General features: G+C 33.2%; 2 protein-coding genes across 2 annotated transcripts; both read left to right on the top strand.

Annotated features, from left to right (window-relative positions):
• The first annotated feature begins 276 nt into the window (after positions 1-276).
• On the top strand, positions 277-11,250 carry LOC101206084 (vacuolar-sorting protein BRO1). Its single transcript, XM_004150627.3, has 8 exons — positions 277-1,104; positions 1,432-2,382; positions 2,729-2,818; positions 3,281-3,349; positions 7,528-7,668; positions 8,608-8,656; positions 10,071-10,174; positions 10,383-11,250. The coding sequence occupies exons 1-8, from the start codon at positions 418-420 to the stop codon at positions 10,947-10,949; spliced, it is 2,658 nt and encodes an 885-aa protein (XP_004150675.1). The 5' UTR covers positions 277-417; the 3' UTR covers positions 10,950-11,250.
• Positions 11,251-17,765: 6,515 nt separating this feature from the next.
• LOC101206325 (homeobox-leucine zipper protein HOX3) lies at positions 17,766-20,320 on the top strand. Its single transcript, XM_011657166.2, has 4 exons — positions 17,766-18,160; positions 18,683-18,885; positions 19,158-19,237; positions 19,746-20,320. Exons 1-4 carry the CDS (start codon positions 18,064-18,066, stop codon positions 20,062-20,064), a joined length of 699 nt encoding a protein of 232 aa, XP_011655468.1. The 5' UTR covers positions 17,766-18,063; the 3' UTR covers positions 20,065-20,320.
• The last annotated feature ends 374 nt before the right edge of the window (positions 20,321-20,694 follow it).

Below are 20,694 nucleotides of genomic sequence, written 5' to 3'. Positions count from 1 at the left end.
AATTTTAAAGTCTAAAAATGTATTTATCCTATTTTTAAATAATATATGTTTATGTCTAAATTTGGAGGTGGTTGGATACAAAATTTCAACCTAACAAAAGTCTTCTGAAAAATTAAATTATAGTCAATTTGTTGGAATAAAAAGGGATAATATTAAAGCTTAGAAAAACGAAAAGGATCGTTAAAAGTACGAAAATGAAAATGAAAATACGAAATTTCATAATATTTTCTGAAGGAAAGAAAAAGAAAAAAAGAAAATCCAATTTCCTTCGCGAAGAAGAAAATTGAGAAAAAGAAAAAGGAAAAAAAAAAGGAAAAACAATAAAGCGTTGGCTGTAAGAACGAAGTAGAAGAACTAAATTCAGTCCATCTCGTCTGTCTCCATTTCCAAAGCTCAAAATTTATCCAACCGGAAAAAATGGCCGGCACGGCCTCATCCTCATCGGCCGGGACCAGTTCCAACATCATGCTCGCCATCTTCGAGAAGAAAACCACTCAAATCGATCTCTACCGTCCACTTCGCAACTTCATCGCTTTCAATTACTCCGAGCGCGATGCCCAGAACCTCGAAGACGACCTTCAAACCCTCAAAGAGTACCGCTCCGATCTCGAACGCCAGTCCGATCCTTCCCCCACTGCCCGCCGTGATCTCCTTCAAAACTACTTCAAAGCCCTCTGCCTTGTCGAGACCCGATTCCCCATTTCCCCCGACAAGGACCATGTGAATACCATCACTTTCGTTTGGTATGACGCCTTCAAGCAGAAGCAGAAGGCTTCTCAGCAGAATATCCACTTGGAGAAGGCTGCGGTGCTGTTCAATTTGGGTGCGGTTTACAGCCAGATTGGCCTCTCCTTCGATCGCGCTACTGTTGAAGGGCGTCGCCAGGCATCGCACGCGTTTATTGCAGCGGCTGGGGCGTTTGCCTTCTTGAGAGATAATGCGTCCACTAAAGCGTCGATTGGAACTTCTACGACTGTGGATGTTTCGGTTGAGTGTGTCGGTATGTTGGAGAGGCTGATGTTAGCACAGGCGCAAGAGTGCGTCTTTGAGAATACGATTGCGAAAGGGAGTACGCCTGGTGTCTGCGCAAAGATCTCTAGGCAGGTGAGTGTGATCGATTCAATTTTGTTCGTGTGGAGAAAAATGATAGTTTTCAATCCAGTTCGAGTTAGTTCGACCTTTCGTTTTTGCTAAATTTACCATACTTGTGGAATGAATTGGTTCTTTCATTATCACTTGTTTAATTTGGAAAACCAATTATATATTGGCATTAGATCTGCAATGTATTGAATAAGGGGAAGAGTTTAGCGCATCCTTTCACGTTATTTGATAACCCCTCATCTCAATGTGTTCTTTAGCGTGGCAATTTATATTTCTAAAGGTTATTGTCATGCATTCTGCTTGAATAATTTGTGATTGCTGCGTTGGCAGGTCGGTTTGTACTACGAGGAAGCTTTGGCAGCCCTCAATGCTCCACCTCTTAACCAGCATTTTGACAAGGCCTGGATAGCTCATGTGCAGCTGAAAGCAGCTTTGTTTCTTGCTGAAGCTTGCTACAGGTACAGTTTAGAGTTACACGAGAAAGAAAATATTGCCGAGGAAATTGCTCGGTTGAGAAGTGGGATTAGTGCTTTAACGGAGGCTAAGAAGTCGTCAAAAGGTGCTGCGGCACAGCTTCTTGATGCTATTAACAAGTTAGAGGCCAATCTTAACCGTAATTTAGAGAGGGCCATGAAGGAAAATGACAGAGTCTACCTCATGAGGGTTCCTAATCCTAGTACCCTGCCTCCCCTCCCAGCTTTCTCCATGGTGAAGTCAATGGCTATGAATGAAGTGTTGGACGCGAGCAAGGAAAAGATGTTTGCTTGTCTTATTCCAGATAGCAGTGCTAAAGCTCTTTCTAGGTACACTGAAATGGTTGATGACATTATACGAACACAAGCTGAGAAATTGCAACAGGCAAGTGAGCTCACTTGCGTTAGGCTGAAGGAAATGGACCTTCCAGAATCTATTCTTGCTTTGGAAGGAAACTCTTCCCTGCCGACGGATGTAAAAGAAGATGTTGAGGCAGTGCAAATTAGTGGAGGCCCAATAGGCTTGGAGGCTGAGTTGCAACAACTCAGGGATCTAAGAAGAGTAAACAGTGAAATGCTAGTGCAGATTGAGGAGCTCCTGCAGAAAGAAGCAAGAGAGGATTCCCAATTTCGAAGTCAGTTTGGGACTCGGTGGACTAGGCCTCAGTCCAGTACATTGACAAAGAACATACAAGATAGATTGAATAGATTTGCCGGCAACTTGAAGCAAGCTGCAGAAAGCGATTCTAGGATTGAGCGTTCAGTGAAAGATCATTCAGCCCTCTTGTCAATTCTTGATCACCGTCCAGTATGTTTTGCTCATAATCTTATTTTCCTGATCATCTTTTCTATTCTCCTTTGCTTCCCTTTTTTTTCCTTCCAGTTTTTTTTGTAAATGTCTGGCTTATTTCTGGCTCCAAACTATACCTGCCTATTTTAATAGAGAAATGGACAACTCACTGAATACGTAACTCATGCCAATCTTTTAATTGATTAAAATATTTGGTAAAATTATTATTTTGTTGTTAGTTCATGAAACGAGTTATAGACTCCTGGATATTTATCTAAAAGTTAATCATTGTGCCAATAATCATTATTTTATGAACCGTGTGCAAGTTTTTTAGTTAATTGGTATTGTTGCATTTCTATCTCAGATCGAATCTGCTCTCCCAACTCTTGCTAGGCCGATAATGTCTTTGGATGCCAATGAAGATGCAATTCTTGGGACCCTAAAACAGAGCTTGGTACCTTATTCTTATAATTCTTTTTCATGCTTTTTGTTTCCCTTACCTGGTTTTGCATTTTTTATTCCAAGTGCTTATGTGTAAATAATTTTTGTCCTGTGAGTTTCTGAACCAGTAGATATTTTAAGATTAGGCAGTAGCTCCCAGTTTTAGCTCTTACAGAATATAGTTAGATAGTAATTGCTGGATGTAAAACAGAAGTCTTAGATTTATTTTTCAGTTTGTCAAATCATTTACTTTTGTTTCCTATGCATATATTGTGAATGATATTTCTGTCTGATTCAATGGTCAAAACTCAAAGGAACAAGCTGTAAATCTGCATTTGGAATTATAGGTTGAAACCATGCGGCTCTTAGTTGTATACCTAAGATATTAATAATTGCCTGTCTTGTTGACGTGAAATATTGTAAAGGTAGTTTATGTTTAATGTGTATTGAAAATGTTGCATGCTCTACTATACAGAGGCAGTTGGAAAATCTTGGTGCTCAACGAGCTGGTCTTGAAGACATGCTTAAAGAGATGAAGAGGAAGGTACAATGTCTCCACTTTGTTTCTCAACATATATGCTTTAGAGTCTAATTGTCTGCACTCAAGTTGATCAATTCTTTGTATGATGTGTCCCTCTTGTCTCAATAGCTAACGGGGTTTGTGATTTTGCATTGTTGATTTTACTCTTGGATACAAAATAAGAAATTTTGCTGAAAGGAAAGAAATAAAGCAAATAATTGGGTGAAAACAACTTAACCAAGGAATCGGAAATTTAAGAACATAACTAAGTGGTGTGGCATCTTTGTCGTATATTTTCTTTGATAGAAATAACAACTTCTATTGAGGAAAAAACGAAACAATAAATGATGCGTGTAAAAAACAAAGCCCACAAGAGAAGGGAGCCCTTCAAGAAAGAGTCTCCAACTATACAAAACAGAACCTATAGAATAGAATAGTTACAAAAAGGTCTTTGAAATCAAATCCTAGAGGGATACATAGTTATGAACAAGGGACCAAACATCACTAAGATCCCTTTCCAGCCTTCTAAACACTATTGTTTCGCTCTCCCAAAAAACCCAAAACTTCCCTACGTTCTTTATTTCCTCATCTTTATCATTTATCCTCTTCCAAAAAAAGTATGATATTGGATCTTTTGGTTGGGTTCGAGAATCCCGTGTCTTTCTTTTTTGGGTTTTGTCGTAATTTGACCAATAGGTAAACACGGAGGTTACCTCTCTTCTTTCTTTGTTTGAGGGGTGCAACTTTAGGGAGGGAAGAAGGGATGCTCGTATTTGGAGCCCTAACATGAGTTAGGGATATACGAGTAAATCCTTGTTTAGTTTGTTGTTGGATTCTTCCCCTCCTAGGGAGTCTTTTTTTAATGTGGTCTGGAGGACTAAGGTTCCTAAGAAAGTTAGGTTTTTTATCTGGCAAGTCTTGCTGGTTCAGGTTAGGCTTGTTAGGAGGTTGACTTTGCTTGTTGAGCCTTTTTGTTGCTTGCTTTTTCGGAAGGCGCAGGTAGACCTTGATCATCTTTTTCAGAATTGCAAGTATGCTTGGATCGTGTGAAGTTTTTTTCCTGCAGGATTTTGGTGTTAGCTATGCCAGCCTTCGGAGCATTTGTGCAATGATTGAGGAGTTCCTCCTCCATTTGTGGTTCAGAAAGCAAGTGGTTTTTTTATGGCTTGTAGGGGTGTGTGCTGTTATTGGGACCTTTGGGGGGAGAAGAATGATCGAGTGTTTGTAGTAGGAAAATAGATCATAGTGAGGTTTGATCTTTGATTAGATTTTATGTTTCCCTTTGGGCATCGATTTTGAAGATCTTTTGTAACTATTCCATTGGTAAGATTTTACTCAGTTGGACCCCCTTCTTTTAGTTTGGGTGTTTTGATGGGTTGGTTTTTCCTCGAGCCGACAAAGTCTTCTGGCTATATCAATGTTTTGTTGGATCTGCAAATTCCCAATTTCTATCCCCCAGGGAAATTACTCGAATTAGTGTGTTTTCTCTAAAAAGTGTATATAGGGACAGACTTCAGAAATGTGAGGATTGACTAGGCATTGACTATCAAGCAAGTGTGGGTAACAAGATATGAAAATTACCCTCCAACTCACCCAATGAAAAAAAAGCAGGGAATGATATAATTCGCCTAAATTAGAAATATAAAGTCGTTTAGATGTACAAGTTCTTGGCCTTTACCTTAAATCCTTGAAAGCATTTTTTTTGGTAAGAAACAAAATAGATCTATTTCAACCAGATCAGATAACGAGCCGTTAGGCAGGGTTCCTAAAGAACAATAAAACAAGAGCCTTCTAGTCACTTATAGTCATCTGTTGGTTGTATATATAAAGGATTTAGTGTGGTTTGAACACCAAGAGAATTATGCTTCAAATCAGGAATCAAATAGAGAAAGCTTTTTTTTGAAAACAACTTCGATCTCCGTTCCATAAATAGCTGAAAGAGTCTTACCTAAAAAAAAACAGTAAAAAAAGAGCTCTAGCTACACAATTCAATTTTATTTTGGCCTTGCCTTTCAATTGCAAACCTGCTAACCTCCATTAGCCAATCATCCATGCTTTTTGGTACTGGGCAGGCAAAGAGACTGACATAAATTATTCATGATAAAGTACCCATTTCTGGAATCAAGGGAACAACGAAGGAAAATAAATTTGATCCATTGATTTGCCACCTTTGTGACAAAAAAGGACATTCTTTATTTGGGCTGTTGGTGGATCCCACTCCCCTAAGGAATCGGTCTTTGATCTGATTTGGAGGACAAAGGTTCCGAAGAAAGTTAGGTTTTTTATCTGGCAGGTCTTGCTTGGTTGGGTTAATACTATTGATAAGCTTGTCAGGAGGAGTTCTTCGCTTGTCGAGCCCTTTTGTTGTTTTCTGTGTCGGATGGTGGAGGAAGATTTTGATCACCTGTGTGGTGCTCTTTCTTGTAGGAGTTTGGTGTTAGCTTTGTCGGCTTGAGGAGCGTTAGAGCGATGATCGAGGAGTTCCTTCTCCATTCCCCTTTAAGTGAAAAAGGTGGCTTTTTATGGCGTGCTGGGGTGTGTGCTATTATTTTGGGATATTTGGGGCAAGAGGAATGATCGAGTGTTTAGGGGTAGTGAGAGGGGGCATAGTGAGATTTGGTTGTTGGCTAGATATCACGTTTCTTTGGGCTTCGGTTTCAAAGATCTTTTGTAACTATTCTATAGGCAACATTTTACTTAGTTGGACCCCCTTCCTTTAAAAGGGTGGTTTTGTGGGCTGGTTTTTTGTGCTCTTGTATTCCTTCATTCTTTCCCAATTTCGATGCTCTCTCTCTCTCTGGTATGCCAAGGTCTATTCTCTGATTAATCCCAATATCCCCATTCCCTATCTGGAATTTGAAATTATAAATTAATTGTAAACAAAATTTCTATCTTCATAGGATTTTGTAGGCTATCTGACTCAATCAAGACCCTAGGTTGAATTAGTAAGATTTGGGCTAAATTTCCCTCTCACGAGGGCAAAAATTTAATCTGAAAATCAACTCCCCCATGGCCAATATTAAAGGAGCATAAGAAACATAATCCAAACAACCGTGAAACCATAATAGATTGTAAATCAAAAGCAGTTAATTAAAAATTCAAATAGGATCCACCAACTCTTTTACCAACCCTTTAGAAGAGAATCAATTCAATCTGATTTGAAAACAAAAAGATATCTAAATAATAAGAGAAGAGGAACAGCTTCTTATGGTTGCCTCCAATAGTTTTTATTTTAAAAAACCACCTCTAGGTAATTATTTTTTATTCTCTCCCCTCCCACCTTAAACAACCAACTTCAGAGTTGTATAAGTAAACAGTAGGCAATGGATATACTTACCTCAAGCCAAATGCCTCCTGACTTTTGTTTACATAAACAAACTGGGATTGACTATCATTTATGTTGTTTCCGCCGTTTCAACCCCAATTCTGAATTTGCACTAGTATGGCTTGCAGTCCAAAGTGTTGAAGAATACTACTTACCTTTTTTTTTAGAGATTATGTTCTAATACCATTATAACTTATTTTGTTTGTTCTACTGTCAAATTTAATGCTTCTGATGGGTGTGTGTTTCCAAGTTTTTTTTTTATAGTTTGTTTCTTTGGGTCATTTCTTTTGTTGGACTATCTTTTTTATGTCATTTGTATCCTTTCTTTTTAACGGAAGCTGATTTCTCTTGATACAACTTACAAGGAAACTTATATCTTACTTTGTTAATGTTTGCTCTCAAATCCAAGTTTGGTATGATGCAAAGGGTGTGAAAGTGTTCTACTAGGCGATCTTTGGTCCCTTGTTAGATAGGCCTCAGTTTCTGGACTTCTTCTTTTATTATTTTAACTTTTTCTGTAACTAATTCGTTTGGTCTTACTGGAGTCCATTCTTATAGGTCGTCTCCTTTTTGTGAGCTTCTTTGGCCCATGTTTTCTTGCATTCTTGCTCAATAATAGTCAAGTTTTCTCACAAAAAAAATGATGGTAATAAGTTTTGAACGGTTTGACTGTGGGTGTTATTTTAGTCCGACGGATCTCTATTCCTTATCTTCTTAATGGAAGCTGGTATCTTATGCTAAAAAGACATTCATATTTTATTTTGGTTTTTTGCACTTAAATCTCATTATTGATCTGATAGTTATAACTTGTGGGAGCATCTGGTCTATTCTAAGTTCTCAAAACAAACGATGACCTTGCCTCTTTTATGCTACTCAGGATGATATACTACCAAAATTGATGACATCAACTGGGTCGTATGAGGATCTTTTCAGGAAGGAGGTATCCAAATATGACAACATCTGCGAGGATATTTCTCAAAACATTGAGGCCCAAGAACAATTGTTATTGCAAATTCAGGTTTATTTCTCCATCTTTTGTTTTTGCACGTTTTTAGAATTTACTTCAGACTGTTACATGACTCCTTCTGTTGATATCTGCTTTGTTGTGGACGGATACCTTGTCCAACAATAGTTCTTCCCATGTTGGAATTTAGATAAGCCCTGTTTTGTTGTCGATACCTCTTCTTTTTATGTCTTTTAAATAAAAAATACAAGGAAAAGGATGATAATATGTTTGGCATACTTATTTTCAGAAGCAATTTAAAAAACAGAGCTCCTAAAATACCTCATCTCTAAAAACAAAAGATACTTGTTTTCTTTGTTTTGAATTTCGTTTTAAAAGATCATTAAAACAGGGGTAGTGTTTTCGTAAAATATTTCCCCATCAAATAAGAAAAGGTTTCCCTTTTCTTCAAAACCCAATTTCCCCAACCCTCTGTCCGAGGTGGACCTCTCATCAATTTCTATGAGGACTTTTTATTATAGAAACCAAAACAACAAAAATCAGCCAATCTATTTCATTAAAATAAAACCAATGTTATCAAGCAATAATGAAAGTCAAAAACATCACCTTTGTTGATGCCATAGTAAAGGGCCTAGGGGCTGCATATGTAATTTAGTGAAAGCTAGAGGATTAAAATTGATAATTGATAATTTGAAAGTTAAAGGATGAGTGGGGAATTATTTGCTTTTTAAGAAAAAATTAAAGGGAGAAGTGGGTAAAAGCTTAATAATCAACTTTTAAAAAATCAGGCTCAAAATAGAAAAATTAAGTTGGTGGACCGAAATTATATTTTAAACAGCTTTAGTAAAAGGTTGATCTGAAATATGAAATTTTGAATATGATCGATGTTGTAGACAGTTATTCTATTATTTTATTAATAATTTTCCATAATATAATTTATGTCATAGATACTTGATTTGAATTAGTAATTGGTTTTCTATCATTATTTTTCAGGGCCAAAACAATGAGTTTTCTGTCATCTTTAATCTAGAAGACTACAAAGGTATCTTTTGTTTAGATAAGGATTCATGAACTCTAAATGATCTTTTCCTTTCAAGTCTATCAATTAGAAACTATAATTTGAGAATTAATTCTATGGTGATGTACGTAATTTAAGTAAGCAAAGGACTATTTTCTTTCTTGTTCTATGTTTATTAGTGGTTGGCTGAATTAAAGCTCTTTCTTTGTTTTTTTTTTTTTTGGAACTATTGGAGTTAGGGTAGGAAAATTACTCGGTAGAGTTTTAGTTGCTTCCTGTGTCTTTGGTTTACAAGATGGGAATGAGGATAATGGTTACCTTTTTACTTTCACCTCAACTTAGAAAAATCTAATTGATTTAGCATGTTCTCACGTTCTGATATATGCATCTAGTGAAGCCGGTTTTTTATGTGAGGTTCTTCACTTATTCTGGTCATGAACTCAAGATTCAAGCTCTAATATTAGAACTTTCATTTGTCCTAGGTAGCATCAAAATTGCTAGGTTCCATCCATCTTTACTCTTTCATTGTTTTCCTCAAAAATGTTTGGTAATTTATCCTACACAAAAGTGTTTAAACCTTGTTTTAATCCATAACTTCCAACTTCCAAGTTTTTTCTACTTTAGTCTTTAAACTTTGAACTTTGTTCTGTTTTAGACCTTAGTCTTTTATATTCATGAGTGTTTAGGTCAACTTGCGTGCATTTCAACTAATCTCATAGGACAACTTGCCTAGCCCTACAACTTTTGAAATACTTTTTGTAATCCCTAAACTTAAAAATGAGTCCTTGCTATGTTACTTTTGTAAACTCATAGATTGACTTAGTAGTAAAAAGGGAGCCATTGTCTCAATAAATGGTTAAGGAGGTCATTGATTTAATCCGTAGCGGCCACATACTAGAAATAAATATCCAGCAAGTTTTCTTGGACCTTGACAACCAAATATGTAAGATCAGATTCGTTTGTTTGTGAGATTAGTTGAGGTGCGTGCAAACTGGCTTGAATACTCACATATATACGAATTTAAAAATGTTACTTTTGTAAACTCTGCTTTGCCCAAATGATAAGTTTCAGTTTGTGATAACGGTTCGTCAAGTTATTCTTCTTTAGGACATACAGTGTAAAGTAATTTATTACTGCTCTTGTGGACGATTTTGGTGAAGTTCTTGTTTTGTTACTATCTTAATTGTTGCTTCTGCTGGTTACTTATTATCATCATCATTATTATTTTTTATGTTTTCTGGAGCCCACATCTGGTGTTCCAGACGTTTAAATCTGATTTGATTTCATTTGCATTTATGGCCTAATTTAATTGCTTCCATTTGTTCCGTAGCTCCTGATGTATAACGTGTCAAATGATCCAATCGGCCACATCTCATTATATGACTATATTCTGTTTCTTTCCCTCTGGCTTCATTCCCTTCCTTTCTATTTGTTGCAGCATCCCGTGAAAGATGCTACAAACAAATTCAAGCTGCAGTAGCCAAGTACAGAGAAATCAAGGAGAACATCAATGAGGGATTAAAGTTTTATGTAACTCTTCAGGTAAGAAATATCCAACGTTCTTCACTTGGTCTTCCATTAGACTGTTATACATTCCGTCGGCCATGGTTGAGGATTTTTCAGTTACATATATATTTAAAAGGTCATAGCTGTGAACTGATGTCCAATTGGACATCCTGAAGAAAGATATTGATAGAGATCTCTTATTGGTTTTCTTGTGCCGTGACGTCGATCAACTTTTCTTTGCCAGGATGCAATCACCAATGTGAAGCAGCAGTGCAGTGATTTTGTGATGACAAGAAACATTCAATGCCGTGAAATGATGGAAGATGTCCAAAGACAAATGGCCGGCCTCAGTTTTCAGGACACTAAAAACACACCTGGTGGCTATAACAATAGCTATCCCTCAGTAGGACCCCACACACAACGGTCTCAATCGCCACAACCCGATGTTCGCCCTCCACAATCGTATTACCAACCACCTCATGATCAGTCGCCCGTTGGTGGTTACACTCCGCCCCATCCTCAATCTCATCCCCAACCCCATCCCATGTACAATTCCCCACAGCAGCCACCACCCCCTTCTTACCATTCCCCTCCCGCTCCCCCACCAAGTACTAGTCCCTACCCGCCGCACCCACAGGCGTCTCAACAACCTTCAACGAACCACGAGTATGGCCAACCAGCATATCCTGGGTGGCAAGGGCCATACTACAATGCCCATGTTCCACAGCCTGGATCTATTCCTCGACCTCCTTACACCATCCCGAATCAGTATCCACCTCATCAGCAAGGTGGTTATTACAAGCAACAATAATTGGCATTCTATACCCTCGCAGCTGTATGTTTTATGTGGAAGCGATTTGTTTCAAAACAATTTTTTCCCTTTGTCGGATGATTTCATTTTAGATTGTTTTTCTAATAGCTTACATCTTTTTCTATTTCTGATGCTTATCGTCTATTTGTTCGCATAAGGCATACGTGTATTTCTGTAGTTGAGTCAAAGAATTTTATTCTATTTTTCTATGTATAGATTACTATTTTCATTTGAAGATGTAAAAAGCATAAGTGACTAAAAGCTACGATAATAAAATTTGCTGGAAAGAGTTTATATGTAATGCTTTTTTCCTTTGGATTTTTATGAAGTAAACAGAGATATATGAAACATATTTCCTTCTAAACCTAAAGATTTAATTTCAGAATATCTACAATTTTTCTACATAGAATCAATTTCCCATAACACTGGCAGAGTTTTTCGAATTCAAAATTTAGAATTGGAAGATTTATGAACACAAATACCTGGTTCTTGAAATATTCACTAGACTAAAGGTGGGTTTTCAATCTTAATCATCATCACACATAAAACTACTCGACTCAAAACACATCCAATAAAAAGTCGTGCAATTATTATAAGATTTCTTTGATAGATCCATTGTGTGTCGGATCTCAATCACAAATCTAACTTAATTGTTTATGTTCATATCTTACTATGGTTAAGAAACGACATTGGTAGGTTAATTGTTGTTCAAGACTATTGTATTTGGAGGATCAAAGTTGTGATATTGTTTGTTTTCTTTCCACCTCCTATCGCACATTGGCATAATTCATAGAAGTGACATTTTATCTGAAAAGTTGTTTGGAGAAAACCTATAGATATTAAAAGTGGGTATGAAGGAGATCTTAAACTTTATTTCCTTTTAGCTTTAAATTTTTTCATAATATATACTTTCACTCTTGAAACAAAATCACATCATAGGATGTTTTATATGCATAAAAATATAATCATCAATTTACTACCCCAATTTTCCAAATATATTCGAGGTTCATTGGTTTGGCTTAAGTATGCAAATTTCTCTCTTTCAAGTTATCCCATTCTATAGCTGTGAAATTGGTTTAAACATATAATATGTAAATAGAGGTGTACCTATAGGTCTTCAAATGCAACATTAATAGTGATCATCCCTATTTTAAAGACGAGTAATCTCTACGATGATTTGTTCTAATAACAAAAATATTACATATATATTAATTTTTTAATATTAAAAGAAATGAAAGAAGAATGCACGACCAAAACAAAGGAAAGAAGTGTCATTCTTATGTCAAAATATTTTATCATCATTACCATATGCAAATTTCTTTTATTACTATAATCATTCAATTGCACAACAGGTATTTAAATTTAAATATTTTACTTAGTGGGTCAGATATGTCCATTAATTATTCATATTACTCAAAGAAAATATAAAAAAAGTTTGACTTTCATAGTTTTAAGTCACTTTGGACTAATTTGTCATAACCAAACCTTAGACCTAATCAAAGTCAATTTGAAGCAATCAACCATAATGGAAACAAAGAGGCAATTGTCCCTCACTTTCTCTGAAAACAATCAATATTCCATGTTTTCAGTATTTGAATTTGTGGAATTTTTTTTAGTTTATTTATGACTTACAGCTATGTTTTAAATATTATAGATGTAAATATAAACGTATATTCTTAAACTTTGGAGTAGTATCGATCAAATCTTTTAAAGTTTTATAATTGAGTTGATTAATTTATATCCTTTAAATTCTATTTGAACAAGCATCAAATACCTCGTCAATTTTATGTTAATACAAAAAATCTACACGTGTATAAGAATGAAGCATGAACTAACTTTTAAAGACAATGGTTAGATGATATAGTATGAAATTTATTTTCACCATCAACTTAATTGTTTATGAGTCAATCATTAATTTAAGATGTTAATAGCCCTAGTAAATGGTCCAACCTTAGAAGACGACAAAGCAATCACTCGTGACAATTTGGAAGATTAAATTGGAAGTTTTGAATCGATAGATCATAAGCATAGCTCAAACCAAACGAAATCAAAATAATTGTGTGAATTGATGATACATTAGGAAAACTATATCCGGAGGTTTAGATTTAGACCTTACTTGAATGTAAATGGATATTTTTGTAAGAAGGAAAAAGAAAAGAAAAGAATGTTTTTGAGTGGCTCTCATAAAATGACATAAACTTGAGAGAGAAGCAAAGCATAAATGTAGAGAAATTGAAAGAGGGAGAGATACAGAAGGAAAGAAGTGGGGTCAAGTTGTAAGGCATAGAGAAGACCAAAGACAACAACAATGGTCTTCCATGATCTAGACTTGCTTTCTTTGGGCAAACCTCACACACACCTTGTCCCTACCTCAAGTTCCCCACAACTCCAACATCATCCACGTAGGACCCTTGGCCCTCCTAACCCTAATTGCCATGTCAGCATCATCCATACTCATCACTACCTCCTTGAACCTGAAAAATTATTTGAGAAGACTGTGGGACAATAGGAGGATTTAACGCGCCATTTCATATTGAGATAAACATCACACATATATTTCAAAAACTAAAATAAGAGGTGTTTTGAGTGTTAAATTGGTTATTATTATAGTCAACGAGTTATGATAACTATAATAGTTAGTGCTTATGGTGCATTATTATTCTAGTTTGTGTTTGAGATATATAAACTATATTTTGTTTGGATAAGAAATAGGGTTTTGAAATAGTATAGGTTATAAATACTTATACACCACTATATTTAGTATCTCAAGGATTCATCATGAGTTTGTTGTGGCTCGAATTACCCCTCAATTTGTTTAAAATTAATCTTATGAATACTAATTTTATTTACGAGTCTTGTTTATCTACTTTTTTCTTATTATGAGAATTTTCAAATATAACAAATAAATTGAAAACTATAGCAAAAGTATCAAATTCTCTATAAATCATTCACGTTTTATTTTGCTATATTTTGTAAATAGTTTCATTTTTTTTTGCCATTTAATTTCTCTTCTAACTAATTATTTTTATACGCTAAAACTTTTGGAAAGTGATAAAAAAAAAACCTTTAATCTTTTTGCTTTTGAAATAGAGAAAATATTGTTTTCAAAATGTAATTTTAAGAAAGAGGAGGAAGAGCAGTGTAAAACCAAAATTGAAGGTTGAAAGCATATTATTGGGAAAGTTTGTTTAGAATAATCAATCACATATAAGACGATTTGAACAAAGAAAAAAAAGTTAGAATGATTTGGATTATAAGATCAAAACGATGATGCTTAATTTTTTTTTTTTTCCAATCTTGTGGAGAATTCAATCTAATTCTCTGTCTTTTTTCTTTTTTATTTCAAGAGGGGATTAATTTAAAAAAGAAATCAAACACGTAAAATATTGTGAAAGTGATATATATTATGATTAGTTAACTTTTCTTTTGAGTTCTATTTGAGACTTTCTAATTAAATAAGGTAAATTATAAATAATGGATGATTTGATTTTTCAAAGTTAAATATTCTTATCTCAAAAGTAAAAACATGAACAACGATTACTTGTAGGTCAAGAAAATGTATAATATTTTCATGTGTGAAGTGGAGTCAAATTCAAGGTATGTAAAATTGAACAATTCACCATATGAGAGTAGAGTTAAACTTGACTTAAATAGATTATTGATCAATAGTGTATATTTGCATTCAATTTCTATTGCTTTCAAGTTTCTATCTTAATGATAATACTCGATAACTTGACTAAATGATATATACCTACAACACCATTTAAACATAGCTTTTATATATATATTATATATATTAAGTGAATAAATGTCAAAAATATTTAAATGTTTTTTTTATCATAAAATTAATAATTGTATTTACATAGCTATAATAAACTATGATACAAATATTAGTATTATATAAGGGTGGAATAAGTCCCATAATTATTATGATCAATTTATTAAGATGTGAGGAATGAGATAATTAAAGTTAAAGAAATTGTCAAAATTAAAAAAGCAATAATTCTTTTTGGTATAATGTAATTTTTTTAGATTGGAATTTGACTAATTCTTATGAGTGAATGTATTAAGAAAGTTGGGTTATGCATTTTGGTCCAATGAAAATAAACCCTATTTTTACGCAATAGGAAACCTTTGGTTTCTCTTGATGTTTAAGTTGTTGGATTGAAAAAAGAAAAATTTTCTTAGTTTATTTTTTTTGTTTTAATTTGAATATATACGTGGAAGAATGTTGTTTATTTTATTTTGTTTATGGTTTATGGTTTTTTCCTTTTTATTAGAAAATTTTAACGTGGAAAGAGAAATGTTAAAAAAGATAAAAGATCCAATTATGAAAGTAAGCATATATATATATATATATATATAATTTTAAGATAGTGAGTATCATCAATTAAAATGTTGCACAATGATTCGAAATACTTCTTTAGACGCCTTAACTTGAACTAAAAGAAGAAAAGGAAGGCAAAAAAAAGATTAGTTCAAATGTATATTTTAAAATAAAGGATAGTTGTAAATTTAACAATTAAATTCAAATTAATTAACTATATAGCATAATTTTAAAAAAATTGTAAATATAGCAAGATTCGTCAAATTCTATCAATGATACAAGTTTATCACTGATATACCATATGAAGTCTATCAATGATAGTTTTGCTATATTTGTAATTTTTTAAAAATGTTGCTATATCCTTAATTATTATTGCTAAAATAGTCATCCATTGCAATTTTCCTTAAACCAACAATTCTTTAATTTTACCCTTCACTAAGAGACAAAGAGAAATCATTGATACGAGAATATTTCAACTAGATCAACACAATTTTAACACCCTCGTCATACTCCAAACTTAACAAAAATGTATTGAAAATGAAAAAGTTGAATAAGTACATAGATGAAGCTAGAGATATTGACCTCAACCTATGGAAGAAAACATGAAACTAAAGAAAAGCCATTCAATAAAAAAATATTTTAAAACAATGGTCACAAAAAAAAATCTTAAAAAACTAATATAGTCAAAGTATTTCAAAAAGCTACCATGAACTCTAATAGGTTAACACTTTCACAACACTTTCCATATTTATGTTTCATCCATTTCCTACTTAAATAAAATATACATGAACTTTAAATTTGAAAAATCGCAAACCCTACTATTTTACTTTCTATCAATCCATGATAGACCATAATAGACGACTATATCTATGCCGTTAATAGACACCGTGCTATTTTACAAAATTTCTTAAAAGAAAATAGTGTTAAAGAAAACTCACATACGTTGACAAGTGCATGTGAATGAAGGGTATTGATTCTCCTCTTTAATTTGATTAATTTTCCAGCCCATATTATTTGTTTTCTTCCTTTGAAGCATTAATGGTAATTAATTAAGAAGCGTTACTCCTCTCTTTGTGCTAAGGTCACCATTCATATCATTTTGCAATCACATCTCATCATATTCATATCTTTTCTTCCAAACCCTAATTTATATTTATCAAAATATCTAGAGAGAATCCCTGGCTAATTCTTTTTCATGATGTATGATATGATGTAAGCATTGCAATTACAATCTTGCTAATTAATATTGTTTCTAATATATATATATATATATATGAGGTCGACATATTATTTCTCCTACTTATATTTGTACTCGTCTTATAAAAGATTGCTAATATTAATCAGAATTTTAATTTTTCTAGAACTTGAAAGTTTGGTTTTTATTTTATAATTGTTGTATTGAGAAAAGAAAAAGAAAGTTGCCTAAAGAAAAAGAGAAGTAGATTAAATTTTTGATACCTATATAATTTGTATGAACTTTAATAATATTATTATGTGACAATCAATTAGTGGAATGTTGAGAAACAAACCTAAATTAATCCAATTTTCAACTAGTGGGCTATCTATCAATCATCATGTTCATCAACTTTGAAACATATCAAACATGAATCAACATTTTGGGATTAAATGTTTTCACAAAAAAAGTTTGTTTGTTATATTACATAAACATTCAACTCAAATTTATCTTATACTAGACATATCACATCAAATATATATCTACTCAATGTGATCATCAAAATGATGATTAATAAACGATTTATCAATTGGATTATGCTTAAATTAGCAATCACACCGACATTTACTTAATAATTAAAACAATTATAATTAATCTAAGGAGATTGTTTTAAATAGTAAAATTATTAATAATATTTATAAATATAATTCTTTTTTTAATTTCTACGTTAAAGAAATTTTTTTCATATTTGAAAATATTACTTAATAAAATCATAATTCAGATTTTAGACTTTTCAAGAAGAAAAAAAATTAAATGTTAGGAACATTATTAATTTGTATATATAATATAACCTTTAACATATTAACATGTATATTAGAACTTAGTGTTACTGATGACTTTCTCATCTCCATACTCATTCACCACAAAATTTTAAAATTTTGAAAATTAAATTTAGATGAAAGTAAGTTTTAAGTAAAAAAAAAAATTATGTTTAAGTACTCAAAAACTTAAGTTGATGAGTGAAGAATAAATTTAATTATGTATATCATCAACCTCTTGAGATGATTGAACATAGTATACTCTCAATATAGTGTAACACCATATTAAATTAAAATTGAGTCGAAAACTTAACTCACAAACAATAAGTTCTTCTATATATATATATATGGAAAAAGAGGAAATATAGATGAGAGTTAGAAATGAAAGGGTGGAGAAAAAGGGTCCAGGGAGTATTAGGTTTTAGGAGCAACACCCAATGATTTCTCCAGCTGACTTTTTGTTTATTTTAACCGACAACCAAATTTGAAGCCCAACTTTTTGTTTTTCCCTTTCCCTTCAACCAAAATTAATCTCCTCCTTTTATTTTCACACGTGTCTTCCATCCAATGGAACTCTTTCCCCCCTCAATCCTTTGACTTTGACTGCCCTAGTCAATCCAACCCTAACCCAACTCTCAAACTCTCTAATACATATGTATTCTTTTTTCTCTTTTTCTTTTTTGGTGTGTGTGTACATATATATGACCCTTTCTTCAACTCACTCTTTTACAAATAAATAATTCTTTCCCTTTCTTTCTTCTTCTTCTTCTTCTTCTTCTTCCTCTTCAACTTCCCATGGCATTTTTTGATCCTATCAATTCATCCAACTTGGATCTCTCCATTTCCATGCCTGGCTTTTCTTCTTCACCACTGACCACTCGTCCTTTGTTCGGTAAGCTCTCCATTTTCATGCATCAACAAATTCAGTAATGATTAAGACATTACGAAGTTGTTTGGGGATAGTTTTGGAATGGATTTGTAATGTAATACAAATTCCATTCTTGACTGATCATTTTGAGACTATTTTTTTTGTTATAACAAACTCAATCAGTTCTCACAGCTTTCAAACCAACCTTGTTTTCCACATTTTTCAGGCTTCACAATATCATTTTCGTTCCATCCTTAATTCTTCTTGTGTTTCAATACCTCTGTAATTTATAACAATATCTTGATTAGGTTACAACCCCCGAGTATGAGAAATTGATTCAATCTCCACTTTTTCCATCACAGTGCTATGTGGGTGTCTATGTATATATATCCTCACTTTAATGATTTTTTTTTGTAAGTTTAAAAAATGTTAGGTAGGGATAATCTTTTTAAAAAGTATTTGGTCGGACGTCTAAAACACTTAAGCTAGGTTTAGATTTGTCATGCTATTGCATGTTGATTAAAGTGAAAGTGAGAGTTTGTGTAGTGAGAGAATTGGACATGAACCGAGTACCCGCGGAGGGAGAAGCAGAAGAAGATTGGGCGAGGGGGCCGAGCGTGGAAGAGGGGGAAGAAGAAAGCTCCATTAATAATAATGGAGGTACTCAACCAAGGAAGAAGCTTCGTCTGTCGAAAGATCAGTCCCGCCTTCTTGAAGAAAGCTTTAGGCTCAATCATACATTAAACCCTGTGAGCAAAATCATCTTTATTTTTTCGTTTTCTTTTCCTGAAAATACATAGGTTAAAGGGGTGTGACAGAGTACTAAAAGAGTGTGAACCTAATTGAAATATATGAGCGCGCCTACCGATCTCTCGACTTCTAGTATCCTTTTTAGAAAATATATATAATATTTATGTAGGTTGAAGGGATGAAACATCAAAGTTTGAAGTTGACACACATTTTGTTAGTTAATCGTGCGTGTGTTTATTTATATAAAGGGAACAAATGTTTGTTTTTTCAGAAGCAAAAGGAAGGTTTGGCTATGGAGTTGAAGCTGAAGCCAAGACAAGTTGAAGTTTGGTTTCAGAATCGTAGGGCCAGGTTTTTACTTTTTTATTCATTTCTAAATCAAATAAACGACAGAAAATAATTTTATTATTATTATTATTATTTTTAAGATATTGTTTTTCTTTTAACAAAATATGGATATGTTTAAGCCTTTTATTAGAACCCAAAAAAAATAAACAAACAAATGGACATAAAATTATTTTGTTGCTTTCAGACTATAACCATTTATTTTTTTCTTTTCACTGTTGTAAAATAGAAAAATAAAAAGTAAACCACTTTTGTTTTAAAAAAAGAATCACCAAGTTATGGAATATATTTTCTCCAGCAAACATACACATCTAGTTTGATTGAATTTTTTTAATAATTTCATTTTTCATTTTTTGGAAGAAATTTTATTTAATTTAAATCACAACATTTCTTGAATATATTTACAAATATTAAATATATATATTTTTATATTTTTATTTTGTAAGTATTTTGATTTGCTATATTTGAAAATAGTCCTTTTTAAAATTTAGACTTAATTTTTATCCTTTTGTAGGAGCAAACTGAAGCAAACCGAGTTGGAATGCGAATATATGAAGAGATGTTTTGGATCATTAACGGAGCAAAACCGTCGGTTGCAGTGGGAACTGGAGGAGCTAAGAGCCATCAAGGTTGCTCCCCCTGCCGTTGTCTCACGACACAATCGACACCCGCCCCTCTTGATGAGGTCTACTATAACCATATGTCCCCGGTGTGAACGTATAATTTCCAGTAAGAACACTGTTGCTGATCAGACCGCCACCACTGCGACTGCGATGCCGTCGAAGGTGGTTTTGTCCGCCCTCCAATTGCGGCAGCCGTCGCAAGCTTGTTGAAGAATGCTAGCTAGAAATGAACTAATAATTATAACTTACTATTTCTTTTTTTATTTTTAATGTACAAACGATGGTGAATTTTCTTAACTTATTTATTAGTTTTTATGTAAAAAAAAATAGTAAGTTATACAAATAGAAAGGATAAAGTGTTATTAGAAAAACTTGGGGACTAATGTTTATGGTAATTCTACCAACACCTTCTCACCACAACCCCATCTTTTGAAGTTTCTCTAAAATATGATTAAGATTTAGAGAAGAAAGGAGAGAGAGAGGTATTTCTATTTCTTTTTAAATAATATCAATCAACCAAAGGAAAGCACTCAAATCAAACTTCGAATACCAATATATACGTGTATATACATATGATTAAATTCTTTCTAAAACAAATTTGTAACACCGTTATAAGTGGTAGACTGGTAGGAGTTTAGTATTGGATTGTATATTAGAGTCTATCATAAATACATTGCTCTAATTACCATTCATCAAAATGTTATATAAATTTACGAGAAAACTAATATTTTGCTTTCTAATTTTTGGGTTTGGTTTTTATTTACCATCCTACCTTTTTAAACATTTGAGTTTGATTCCAATTTAGCTTTTATATTTCAAAATATTATAATTTTACTCAAA

The sequence above is a fragment of the Cucumis sativus genome, chromosome 5 (genome assembly GCF_000004075.3).
Source record: "Cucumis sativus cultivar 9930 chromosome 5, Cucumber_9930_V3, whole genome shotgun sequence".
In the NCBI taxonomy this organism is placed as follows: Eukaryota; Viridiplantae; Streptophyta; class Magnoliopsida; order Cucurbitales; family Cucurbitaceae; genus Cucumis; species Cucumis sativus.
This window is presented reverse-complemented; position numbering and strand designations above follow the sequence as displayed.